This window comes from Equus caballus, chromosome 6 (genome assembly GCF_041296265.1).
Source record: "Equus caballus isolate H_3958 breed thoroughbred chromosome 6, TB-T2T, whole genome shotgun sequence".
Classification (NCBI taxonomy): Eukaryota; Metazoa; Chordata; class Mammalia; order Perissodactyla; family Equidae; genus Equus; species Equus caballus.
Genome location: NC_091689.1, coordinates 92051311 through 92065246, shown reverse-complemented (window position 1 = coordinate 92065246; position 13936 = coordinate 92051311). Strand labels below are relative to the sequence as shown.

The 13936-nt window shown below is 34.6% G+C and overlaps 1 protein-coding gene across 9 annotated transcripts in view; it reads right to left on the bottom strand.

Moving 5' to 3' along the window:
- Positions 1 to 13936, bottom strand: part of MON2 (MON2 homolog, regulator of endosome-to-Golgi trafficking) — a 103716-nt gene that overhangs the window by 77893 nt on the left and 11887 nt on the right. For 7 of the 9 annotated variants that reach the window (XM_070271834.1, XM_070271830.1, XM_070271831.1 and 4 more), the window contains exons 2-4: positions 10503 to 10566; positions 1959 to 2086; positions 828 to 959 (exon numbers count right to left, since the gene is read on the bottom strand). In XM_070271834.1, coding sequence (XP_070127935.1) covers positions 828 to 959; positions 1959 to 2045 — 219 coding nt within the window. In that variant the 5' untranslated portion in view covers positions 2046 to 2086; positions 10503 to 10566. Of the gene's footprint in view, positions 1 to 827; positions 960 to 1958; positions 2087 to 5187; positions 7387 to 10502; positions 10567 to 13936 lie in introns of those variants that run through there. The other 2 variants (XM_070271835.1, XM_070271837.1) reach the window with 1 other exon arrangement.

The window sequence follows — 13936 nt, the reverse complement described above, 5'->3', positions numbered from 1 at the left end:
TATGACCTAAGAACATCAAATGTATTTACTGGAAAAGACAGACAGATACACCTTCTAGCGATAGTACACAGCTTTATGTGATAGTATGCTTTTCTACTTTATAACTCATCCATCCTTAAAGGCATGCAAATTATAATACAACTATTACTGCAAATTCAATAAATTCCTTAAACAATAAGCCATTAATTAAAGACTGTTCTTTATATTACTCTTTGTACTTTCTGTTCTTTAGAAACATTTCATAATTTTAAAAACTTTTTTAAAGAGTGAAATGAATAATAAAACAATTGTTATATGCTCAAAGAGGGCGGGAATGAGGAAGAAATGAGAAATAGCTATCAGGTATGCAGACTTACCTAGCATAAATACCAAAAGGACACTGTTCCAGCTACCTGAGGGGCAGGTTTAAACTATCTGGCTTACATATCAGATACACATGAAATTATTTTTAAAAGGGAGGAAGGGAGAGCTATTACAGGCAATACCCAAGGCAATTGTGGAGAACACTGATTAACTCAACACACATTTATTTCTCTCACATTCCTCTTCCTCTACTCCTATTCTGCTACTTTTCCTTTTCCAATTCCTTTTCATAACTAAGCCTGTCAAGCTACACCCAAGCGGCTTCGCTTCATCACTCTAATCTGACTTTGACTTTAATGTGGGGAAAATAAAGCACCAAGGGCTTTTAACGTGCAAGGTCCGTTATCACAATAGCTACAGGGAAGTTACTTTCGGTTCAAACAGCAGCAAGCTTTTCTCCTTCAGCCAGTTTTTTCAAATACTGTCTCCAAGCACTTATGAACTTTGACAAACAGGTTTCCTACCTTAGAGAGTGCCTCATCATGAACTACTGTACTGGTTGTTAAAAGAACAAGAACCGTTTGAAGCAACTTAAGTTCTTCTAGACTATTTTCCATTAGCTGCCAAAGCATGTTAATTATATTTCCAGCTGCAGTCTGTAAAATAATTAAATTATTGTCAACAAATAAAACAGAGGTGTTTAGGTACCTACACAAGAAATGGTGCACAAATATTCTCTCACCTGGAGACAATTTCTTGATCACGAAACCCATGTTTCTATATACATCCAAACACATGTTTCTCAACCAATCTGAGACTTTCAACCAATTAATTTTCATCTCAAAAAAATAAATTTCTTTAAAAAATACTATTTGAATATATGTAAATAGCAGCATGCAGTTCTGCAATACCTAGTCAAAATCTAAGCTCACTTCTACGATAATATGGGCATATTCCATTTGGAAATTTATGAATATGGACATATGCAAATTAACTATGAGTCTGCTACTGTTTCTTATATATTATTCTAACTACAATGTTATAGAAAAAACAAAATGCAACTCAGATTAATAACACATTGACAAACTCAATTAAATCTGACATTGCTTAGAATGTTATACTAAAGGCAAAAGAATTTACCCCTTCTATTAAAGTACCTTATGGAGTACAAACTTAAGGTAACAGCATTACATTTGAAAGCAGGATGCAGATATAGTGACGAAATGTTTTTCCTTGTTTTACCATCATAAGGTTGATATCAACCATACACTTAGGTTAATGAACAACAAATTATCACTTCAGACACTCCAGGAAACAGTCATGATTTTCCCTCCTACCTTTTAAAAAAAATTATGAATTATATTCTTTTCAATGATACTGAAAATTTGCTTGGTTCTTAAAATTATCTATGTTACTGAACTGTGACTTCTTAGATTACAAATGACTTGACAAAATACATTTCACTTTTACTCATTATTTATGAGTGTTTAATATTAAGACAATTTGTTAATCTTTTAAAATTAAGCTATGTCCTTCAAGCACATTGCTATTCATAAAACTGTTTACGTTAAATATTAGGTATGCTTCATTCTCCCCTTCTGAAAAGTCCTGATTTGATTCTTAGGTGTACGGTTCAGATAAAATCTTCACATTACCTCAGATACGACTTCATGTGACATGAGTCTCTGAATGGCGGCCAAACACAGCTGAGTGATCTTCGGTTCCTTGGTGCCACAACCCATGAGAAAAGGCTGAACAACCTCTGAGCTGTTCTCTTTCAATGCTTTATTTAGAACACATAGAAAATAATTATTAAATCTAATCCATAAATACAAATACTTTTTTTATATAATAACCAGTAATGACAATCTTAATAAAAACCACTTTACGTAAACACCAAAGTAAAAATAAAGTACTAAGAGTTAAAATACTTTGGATAGACACTACAGCCTCTGTATCTAAACCACACCCCTTAACTACAGCTTTCCCATGCCTTTCTCCTGACACTCTGTCCTTTGGTTCTCCTCCATGTTCTGCTAGAAACTCCTTACGGACAACTTCTCAGAAGTTCTTTCCTGCCTCAGATAAGCACTCTATTTCTTCAATAGTGCAGAAGAAAAACATGAATAAGAATTCATACTCTAGAGCAGGAAAAGTAATTAAAAATAGTATACCTGTCATCCCCATGACACTTCCAAACGATATTCAGAAACTCCCTAGAATTTTATCATATGCCTTGAATTTACATAGCCCTAATTTCTTCTTCATCAAATAAACTCATTAAAAACAATACTACTCCTCTTATTACTGAAGCATTACTTTAAATTAATTGAATGCACGTGGTATAATTCCAAATCTTAATTTAACTCCTTCTTACCAAGCCAATTCTTTCAGAAGTTTTGAAGTGGCAACAAAAAATGTAAAAGGTTAGAAAATGCACAAACCTAATTATACATAATTAAATTTACAAAACACAATTAAATCAATACACACTGAATCGTTACACAAAGATGAATAAGACAGGTTTGTCATGCTCTGGAAATGTGAAAAAGTAACATGGAATTTTGAGTCAAGAGAACATTAAATTTATGTGTTTGGAATATGTTTTTTACTTCCATTAATTTTTTTGAGGTTAAGCCTTGTAATAAAGACACACAAACCTGAGTTTTAACATGGTTTTCAAAAGAAATTATGAGAAAGTCATCCAGAACCACCATTAAAAGTGTAAAACCAGTGTTAACATCAGTTTTGTCATTTAAATCCCCACCTTTCTTCTCCCAAAGCTCCCTCATGGTATGGTAAATGAAGACTACAGGCTCCTATGGCATGCTCTGCAGACGCCCTCCGCCCACCCGCATACATTCCAGACAGCGCAGCTAAGACACAAGAAAGCTGCCTGGCAAAGAACAGCATTTCCAAAAGGGCTCCCTTGCCTTATTTCCTTGCTTTCTTGTGCATAAAGGTTTTGATTCAAACCCAGAGACATAAATTTCTGATAACAATGTCTCAAAACATTGATATAAATGATTAAAAGATAACAATAAAGCTCAAAAAATACTACTCTGAAGCAATAAATATCCTACCATATCTACTCCTGCCAAATTGCTGAATTGTGAGGCTACCTCTAATAGTGCTGAACATTCCTAATTAGTAAACGTTGTTCAGGTATATAAAAGTTTTCAACAGTAACAAGTTGCATTTGTAACTTTTATGACATTAACATATGTTTCTCATTTGTATATCATGTAGATAATAATCTACATAATCATATAGAGTTTACAGGGCAGGATGTGGCCCAGGTGACACAGTAAGACGGTGGTAAAGCCAGAATTTGAAAACGTCTTCTAACTCCTGGTTCACTGTTCTTCCCAGAACATTATGCTGCCACTCTTCAAGGTTAAACAGCACTTGATGCAAACGGAAGTTAGAAGAGTTAAAAGCATCTAAGAGGAACCGCTGACCTGGCCTTTAAAGCTGGTTGCCTGAAATCATCCGATAAATGAAGGAAAAGGATTCTGTCTTCATAGAAGGAAAAATAACGTACTTTCATAGAATCTCTGATGACAATGATTTTAAACACACCCCTAACATCACACAGACACAAAATCAGTGCCAATTAAACTATGATACAACGCTTTCTAATCACTTAAAAAAGGTTTCCTCACAATTTCATCCTCTAGGCCATTCAGAGCACTGGGGAGGCCTGAGTCCTCCAAAGAGTACTTCACCATGGCCTCCGAGATCACCTTCTAAGCCAATGACACCCAGGATGCACGTTCTGACGCTGGTGCTTTTCGACCTTACCATAAGATGTTAACAGAAAGTTTCTGTACAATAACCAGCGTGATATTTTAAATAGCAATTAAACTTATGTGATATCAACAATGCACGTAACTCAACTGATGTGATAATAATATGGGCTACTATGTACAAATTCACACACTCACCAAAAAAGACAGCTACAACACTCCCCGGCCCACAGTGATTCTAAGATGCTATCAATTGTAAGATGCACATCAATTTGGGAAATATTCAAATGTGAAAAAACAGTGTCTCTTAGAATGAATAAAATAATGTGAGTTATAATGAAATGTTGTATACATGTCAGTCACAGTTATTCAGATCTATCAAGCTGAGATAAACATAAGGTAGTAATAAAAACAATTTTTTAAAACTTTATTTTAATGCAACTCCAAAGAATCAAACATCTCTCTCATCTCCTTCCCACTTTTTTTCCTCCCAGTTTATATGAGAATATAACGGTCAAAAGGAAGTTTCTATGTTATCCAGAATATAAGATCAACAAAAAAAATAAATAAAACCTACTGATCTACTGTCTTTTGAAGCATAGCGCGAAAAACAAAAAATATATCCACTGTATCTAGATCACAACACAGTAAGATAAAGATGATAAGACAAAAGAAGTTACTGATATTTTCCTTCTTTATAAGTGATGGTGGTCCTGGGAAGCAGAAATTAATCTCACTCTTCTAACTGAGATAGCTGCTCTCTCTTCATATACAATAATTTTAATGCCATGCTAGTAAAGTGTAGCTTTACATAAAAATCTTCCTATGGGTTTAGATTTTAGAAATCATATCAAGGAAAAACTGTACAGCAATATAAAGACATCTTGCTTTAACCATTTTTTTTGGTCATTCCAGGAAAAAAAGAGGAAAAGGTCTACTCCATTTAATCAAAAACTCTCTAGTTCAATTTCCATTAAAATATAAAGATGAGTTTTAGGAGTAAGAAAAAAAGTTTATTTTCTACCTAAGTTCCTTAATAAGCATAACTCCTTTAAAAGAACAACACTGTGTTTGATGAATATATTTTATTTCCAAATGTTATAACTGTGAGATCAAATGATGCACTTTCACACACCTGGAAGAGGTCCCGCAGGTCCCCATATCCTAGGGGTTTCCTTGCTTTGAGCAGTTTCACTGCATAATTGCAGTTTTTATCCTGGAAAAAAAGAATTAAACTAGGATACCCCACCAGGAATCATATTAATAGGGGTGAGCAAAAGTTTTATTATAAATTGTAATGGTCATTAAATAACAAATTATAATTCTTGTGAAAGAAATAAAATATGATGTATACACAATTGCTATCCTCAAAACCCTTAAAATCTAGTTATGGGAAAGAAGGATACTCCTAACACATTAAGAAAATTTTAATGGTTCAAAAGATCTGAAAATATTTTAAATGATTCAAGAATGGGAGGACAAATAAAAATATGGCAGTTCCATATTAAAAGTACATTTTAGGAAAATGAAGGATTATTCAACAAATGACGGCTGTACAATTGGTTAGTAATTTGGCAAAAGAAAAAAAAATCTAGGTCCTCACATCACCCCATATATTATTAAGAAAAAAATCAAACCACAGAAAAACTACCAGAAAATAAAAATGACTATCAAATATGTGGAAGAAGAGGGCTTCCTAACTGGAGAGCAACAAAAGAAATTAGAAAAATTACATTATGTAAAAATGAAAAGCGTCTAGATAAAAAATTAAAAGGTAAATGACTGGCAGAAAATATGATATAAACATGATGAGAAATTAATTTTTCTATAATAAATAGCTCAAACAATTTGATAAGGAAACACAAAAACAAAAAATGTAAAATAAAAAAGGAAATAATTTAATACATTCAGAGAAAAATGTTCAACACTAAAAAGAAATGTCAATTAAAATGAGAAGTCATTTGCCTGTTCAATTACTAAAAAGATGTTTTTAAATAATAATCTGGCAAGGATGTTATAAAAATACACTCACATATTATTGGCAAAGGCATAAACTTTTACCTTTTCAGAAAGCAGTATAGTGACAAATTTCATGAACAAGTTCTTACCCTTTGATTTAATAACTTCATTTCTAGAAATTTATCTTAAAAAAATAATTCTAAATACTGAAACATGTTTGACATAAAGGAATGGTTAAATAAACTCAGTCACTTGCTGAAATATTACAGAGCAACTGAAAAATTAGAAAAGATGGCATCAAAGAAAAATATTTATGATACAATAAAAGGCAGGATACAAGTCAAATTAAAATTTTAGAAATTAAAAACAAAAATCCAAGGGAAAAAGAATAAGAACATACTATATAGTAGAGAAACTATACGATCTCTCCAGCCCACTCGGTCAACTTGTGAACATCGCCTTGTATCTCCTAGCCTGGATTACAGCAAGTGCCTCCCAACAGACCTCTGCCTTACCGACAGTACACTGAAACAGATCTTCCACACGGCTGTCAGAGTAATTTACATAAAAGTATTAGTATGAATGCGTCACTCACTTCCTTGATTCAAACTCTTCCCATCAAGTTGCTCAGAACGTTATACAAAGGCAATAGTTGGATAGTGTGTCCAAATAGACCAAGCTGTTTTATACCACATGTAATTAAGTAATCTCCTTTACTTTCCTGCTTCTACACCTTATTTGCCTGGCTAACTCCTTTCTGAGCTTCAAGTCTCAGCTTCAGATTTGCAGGCTGGGTGTGGTGCCTTCTCCATGTTCCCATAACAAGCCTGTCTATACTTCCACCCTGGCACTTACCATACAGTAGTGGAATTCCCTGTTTAGGGTCTGTCTCCTTCATTACTCTGTTATCTGGCTGACGTGAACTAAATATGACAACACTCATGTACTCAAATAATCATAACATGTTAAATTAAAGAGAGGCAGAGAAACATACTGGAGGCAACACTAAGAGACTTACTTGCATATTGGAGCGACTCACTTATTAGCCTGCAGTTAATGAAGGCTGACTATTTCCCATGCAACATGCTAACTACTAGCAATATAAGGAAGAATAAGATATTGATCCTGACTTCAGGGAGTATGTCATCTGCAAGGGAAAATTTCTAGCAAAGGACTTCAAAAAGCAAACGGAAGAGCAGGTAAGCTAAACAGAATGAATGGCACAAACATACTTTTCAAGTATATTTCTTGTATTTCCGTACAGATTGTAGGTGAACACAGATTGTAGGTGAATTATATTACCCATCTTTGTATCTCCCCTAGTGATGCTTACATAATTATTTCCTTATTAAGACTATGTTGTATGATATATTCTATAGATGTTTGTAAAATATCAGAAGTATATGTATTCATAAGATAGAATATACTAAATGAAACCCGAGATTTTAATGTCTGAGAAAAATTCCAAAGTATATTTACTCGTTGCTACTTAGAGACCTTTTAATAAGACCACGTAGATATTAAAAAGATAAAGGAAAGTATGTGAGAAAAGGACACAAATCATACATAACAATTATCCATGTAAAAATTCTGTATGTATACTGACAGTAGCTGAAAGCAGCCATAGGTAGGTATAACTGTTATGGTTTTGAGAAGGGGTTAAAAATACAATTTTAAAAGATATCACAACTTCATTGATTTTCTTGTTTCAAATATTTATTCAAAAAACAGATTCTCTGTTTATGTAATTTTTGGATAACACAAGCCTTCTTAATCAATTTCAAGTATATTATAAGCTGGGATAATAAAAACAATGTGTCATATATGGTAGTCAAGTGTAAGATTACGGCATTTGGCCTGTAAATGAAAAACTTTATGTTGCTATCTCTCATTTGCAGAGTTTTATCTTTAAAGAAAAAGGAAATTTTGAGATAATGATCTGTATATTTGAATCATTGCTGACATTACCTGGCATAGCATTCCCACTTCTGTCAGCATTCATGACAGCAGTGAAAACAAAGAAAAATAAATATTAAAGGAGGATGCTTAAAAGAAGGGGAGATGTAAAGCAAGGATTTACTCTGCAATGTAAATAAACTTCCCTTAGAAAATAAATCTAAGAAAATGAAAGTTGGCTATAAATCTATGCTGTGTCATTAACCAGACTAGTTGATCCTGATTAAGGGTTCTGATTTTTTATAGCAACCTTTCACAATTTTCTGAATATTCAGAAATACCTGAGAATTCAATATCCCATTTCATTTGAGACTCCTCAATTATTTAATATCTTTAAGATCCATTACAGTACAAAAGCGGTAAGCTACAGTCTCTAGCACTATGGAGAAGTAACCACTTCCCAGAAAATTTTTTAAAAAGTTAAAACTTTTCTCAGTATTAACTGTACTCTGAATTAATTGTTTAGAAACTACATATTGACTAATTTAAACTCTTTCCTTGTTCTCAAGAGTCCCTGATTTTCCAGATGACAGTGGCCTAAAATCTATAAATTTTTAGGTATAGCTGCTATAAATACTTAGTAAAAAATACTAGGCAAAAGTTTAAACTCTAATATAACTCCTCAAGTACATGGCTCTGGATACTGTAGATAGTAACTCATGTCCTAGTAATTGTTATGTGCATAAAGATTTGTTCTAGTTTGATCTGAATAAAGCTAACTGAATTAAAATGAAATTAAAAGACCAACTATATATTAAGTTTACACTGACTGAGACAAAATTTTTCTTACTCATCCTTGAGAGTAACTAATTAGACACTTTACTTGGTATAGAACTCTATAACAGACAGTGATCCTCTGAAGAAATGAGTCTTTTAAAAAAATCTTCCATTGATGACAGGCCCAATGAAAACTTCTATTACTGGAGAATAATTAAGGACTTACCATGATATCAGCAAGGATAGCAGCAGAAGTAAATATTTGTAATGATATTCTAATACAATTGCCCTATGATGTCTCCAACTTAAAAATATCCAGGTCATAATTTATCTTTAAACATTAATTTCCTCATGGTAACTAATCCACCCAACATGCATCTCCCAAAACCCACTTGCCCCCACCTCAACCCAACTATACATAGCTTTGCCTTTACCTACCACTTTTACAATACCCCTCCTGCTCATCCACACAGAGCACTATTCAGTGCTGTGAATAATGGTATAAACTATTTGCTGTTTTGACAGAATGTTCCAAGCCAGAGAAGCTGTGAGAAACAGAAGCACCTTAGGAGAGCTAACCCCAAGGGCAAATTTCCAGCAAAGCTGGCAAGCCTACGGGATACCCTCTCTCCTCTCCCATGAGGAAGCTGCCCCCAAAGTCTTCATTTCATGTTGTAACACTCTTTGAAGTTCCACCAATTAGGGATTTATTGCTATCCACTTCTAAAAATGTAGAGATTTATGAGAGTTAAAGAGATTCTTTACTATTTGGACCTTGTATAAATGAACCTAACAGGACTGCTTTTCTCCTATAACTAGCTGAGAGCCACTGCACTACTGGCACCGGAAATGCAGATTGAAGGACCAGAGAAGTAAGCACTGGGTAGGTACAAACACTTGGGAGGGAGCAGGCAGTGTGGAAACCTTGCAGTACCATGGCAGCACACCGCAGCAGGAAGAACAGGGGCTCTGAATAGCTCTCAATTTGAATCTGGTTCCACCACCTATCATGTGAGCTGAGGCAAGTGACTTAATCTCTGTGCATCTCAGTTTGCTCTACTATAAAATAATATTTCCCCATAAGGTTGTCCTATGTAAGATAGAGTGGCACAACTGCCTCACACGTAACAGATTATCAAAAAACGCAAGTTTCCGTGTTTTCCACATTCATTATTGAGTCAAGAACAGAAAGGCACCAAAGAAAAGGAAGAAGCAGACTGAGTATCAAAAGGGTGCCAAAGAGAAACTCTTAAAAACTCCTCCTTTAAAACCAGGTTTAATCAAGAGAACGTAAGAAAACAATTTTTTCTTTTCTCCACCCCACTCTCATTCCTTCTTCATGACCATATTGTCTTAGTCCCAGGACTGAAAACTCATATAGTACTATTAAATGCATAATCCTATATTATGACTTGCTCATATTATATTAAAGATAAAATAGATCTTGGAAGGTAGACTGAGAACCAAGCTTCCATTCAATTCAATACAACAAATATTAATTGAATGCCTTTTACGGGAAAGATGTATCTTAGGTGATTGACAAGAGGCGGAAAAGAATGCAAAGAGAAGCAAGAAAAATTCTTGTCTTTCAAGAGTTAGTAGTTTTAAGTTTTCTGATTTCAGAGAATTTTATAGCATTCATCTCTGGGAAACTCAATTAGTTCGTAAGTTAGGGACTTGCACATGTTCTTTATCACTATAACATGTTAGGGCATAAGGAAGAGATGATACAGAAAACTGATTTTTTTTTTTAACGATTCTACTTTTACTATTAGTCAAATTTTCATTAATTGTTGAATTTTTAATACAAAAAATTACCTGCCAAAATTTCGGTGTTTCGTGCAGCTATTGTTTTAACTTTTATTATTCCTGATTCAGCAGCCTGCAAGAATAAAAATAATTAGAACATAAAACTTACTATCAACATGAATTATCTAGAGGAAAAAAATCATATATGATAGATAAAATCTTGAGCAAAGTGAGTCACTATTATCTTTTTTATTTTCAAAACTTCAGATACTAACGCCTAGTAGTGACACATACTTTAAATGTAACAAAATGTGATTAATTTGATTATTTATATGCAATCTCTGTAGTACAGCATGTTGCCTTAAGGTGCATCTGGACTACCCTAATCTCTCATGACTTTAAATATTTAGAAAACAAAAAATAAAAACAAAGCCTAACGAAAAAAATTAGGTGTCTCTTCCTCATTTCACACGTCCCTCCCCACCATTAAAAAAACTGTAAAACACTGAAAAATCAAGTAAAGTCATATATAGTATATATTGGAAGTCATATAGCATTTTACACAATGCCACAGAATTGTGCTGTCCAATTTGGTAGCCATAGGGTACATGTGGCTGTTTAGCACTTAATATGTTGTTAGTCCAAATTGAGCTGTGATCTAAGCATAAAATACACACTAGATTTTGAAGATTTAGTATGAAAAAAGGAATGTAAACTATCCCTTAAATATTTATATTGATCAAATGTTGAAATGATAATATTTTGAACATATTGGGTTAAATAATATATATTATTAAAATTAAATGCTTCTATTTCTTTTTACTTTTTTAATGCAATTTACAATTACACATATGGATTGCATCTGAGGCCCACGTTATATTTCTATTGGACAGTGTTGACATATAATATTGATATATAACTTCCATCATAGAAACTCAGAACATTTTTATTATCAAGAAACATGGCTATTTTATACTTATACTGGTCTCTACACCTCCAAAAATAATACATAAGTACTCATAAGTTATATGTCCAAGTTTTCCTATTAATTTGCTTGCTACTTGTTCATTTATTTTACCTCTTACCGCTTGCTAAAGGACAACTGGTAGCAGTCTCTAAAGGTTTAAAAATAATTGTGGAAGAACATCAGTGGCCTATGGGTTCTTAGTTTGAGGACCAGTGGATTAATGCATAAAATAAATAACACGTTGTAGGCTATACTACATGTACTCAACTTTTGTCATTCTGTCAGCTTCCAAGCATGTGAAGCCCTTGCCTGTGTTTGGAGAATTCCCCACTTCATGAGTTTTGACGCAAGATAGAGCCTATCTTCCACTATTAAAAACTGAAAATGCCAGATACTTGCTTTCCCATATGCCCTGGCAGCCTACACTTAACCAATGAGACACACCTACCAGGGATTTTGAATATGCAGGCTAGTGGCACAGAAAAGCAGAGACAACAGAGAATTCTTTCTGACGACAGCAATAGCAGAGGCAACATCTAGTTTCCAAGGGCGTGACAGCAGCAGAACCAGTGGTGGCATGGGGTGGCCAGCACAACCAGTAGCACAATCTGAGGCAGCTCACTGTTCAGCAGACACAGCAGTAATGGCCTCACTGGCAGGAGTTTGGCTGTGGTGTAGCTGTCTGGCCTCCCTTTGTTCCTATACTTTTTCTAAGGCTGGCTCCATCCAGCCTTCTACCAATTCTGTGACCCACTCAGTATTCTACGAGTAAACTTCATTTCTGCTTCAATCAGCCACAGTCAGCTTTCACTGCTCACAACTAAGAAGCCTAATGGATACGCTAGGACTTACTTCTACAACTTTAAGAAATGGAAATGTCTGTCCCAAATTAAGTGAACGTGGCTACTAGCAAGAAAATACAGTCAAAATAAATTACTTCAAGGAAAGATGACAGATTGTCTGATTTTGGGGGGCAGTGCATATTAGAAATACCAGAGGCTTAAAAAAAAAAATCTTGATGCCTAGGTTGCAACCCATTCCAGTTAAATCAGAATGATAGGGGCCATTCTCTTGGTTCTGTCCTGTTCCACTGGTAAGCAGGCTGCTTCCAATCTTGGCAACAAAAACAGCTGCAGCCATTCTACACCTCACAATTTTATATGATAGTATCTAGAAGGAGAGAAAGCTAGCTCTTGAGGAAGAAAGAGGAAACTTTCCTTTTCCAGGAGCATTCACTGGCATTATGCGACTTGGGGAGAAATGAAGGTGGGGGTGAGGAGAGTTCCAACTAGATTAAACCAATCAAGGTACCCTGGAGCAAGGAATGAGATTAATGCATCCAAATCCAACGGGTTGAAAACTAAGGAAGAGTGCAGCCTACCACTAAAGGAAGCAAGACGGAAAGGATGCTAGGAAGGGAATTAACAAACATCCACTACTAGAAGTGTGTAAAAATTTACCAAAAAAAAAATATATATAGGGGCCGGCCCCGTGGCCTAGTGGTTGAGTTCGCACACTCCGCTGCAGGCGGCCCAGTGTTTCGTTGGTTCGAATCCTGGGTGCGGACATGGCACCACTCATCAGGCCACGCTGAGGCGGCATCCCACATGCCACAACTAGAAGGATCCACAACTAAGAATATACAACTATGTACTGGGGGGCTTTGGGGAGAAAAAGGAAAAAATAAAATCTTTAAAAAAAAAATATATATATATATATATTAAATGCTGCTTCCCTTCACCAAAGTGCCTATGCTCTGCTTTTTTAAAAACATATATTTTTTACAACATCTATGAAAGTAGAGCCTCAAAATTAGAACAAAGTTACCAAAGGTCCAAATTAATTAGTCACAGGACATAGCATGAAACAAGAGCTAAAGAAGAAATGTGAAATTCAAGTTAATGGCAACTTACAGAGAATAATGTACTCATGAGACACCAGGAAGGTATGAAGCTGCCTAATGACTTATGACTTCAGATGTCAGGTAAAGTCAAAAGACCTAAAGTCAAGCCCACACTTGAGAACACTGACTAGATCTAGAACACTCCCTAGAGGACAATATGCTCATAAAACAATTACCACCTGGCAACCAATGAGATCTTCTCCCGTAATAGGCAATAAATCCACACTCCCAAAGCTTTGGAAAACATAAACTTACACGGCACCCTATTCAAAACCTCTGGACTAAAAAAAGAAACCAAAAAACCTCTGGCTTCTAGGAAACAAATAAAAAATTTTTCTTTAACATAACCTATCAAACGAAAGACTGAAATGCAGACTACATGTAGCTAACTAAAAATATATATGTGGTATGCCTATGTATACGGTATCCTTTTTCTTTTTAAAAATTTAGTCTCCAACAAGAATCTATTAGCACCTCCTAGATACACAAATGCTTTGTACTATGGTGGACAGAAGGATAAACAAGACGCAAAACTGACCCTTAAGGAGCTGTTTAGAAAAGAAAAAAATACTAAAATAACTGTAACAGAAGGTAAAATATAAGAGCTATAAGAAAATAACTTCTAAAATAAGC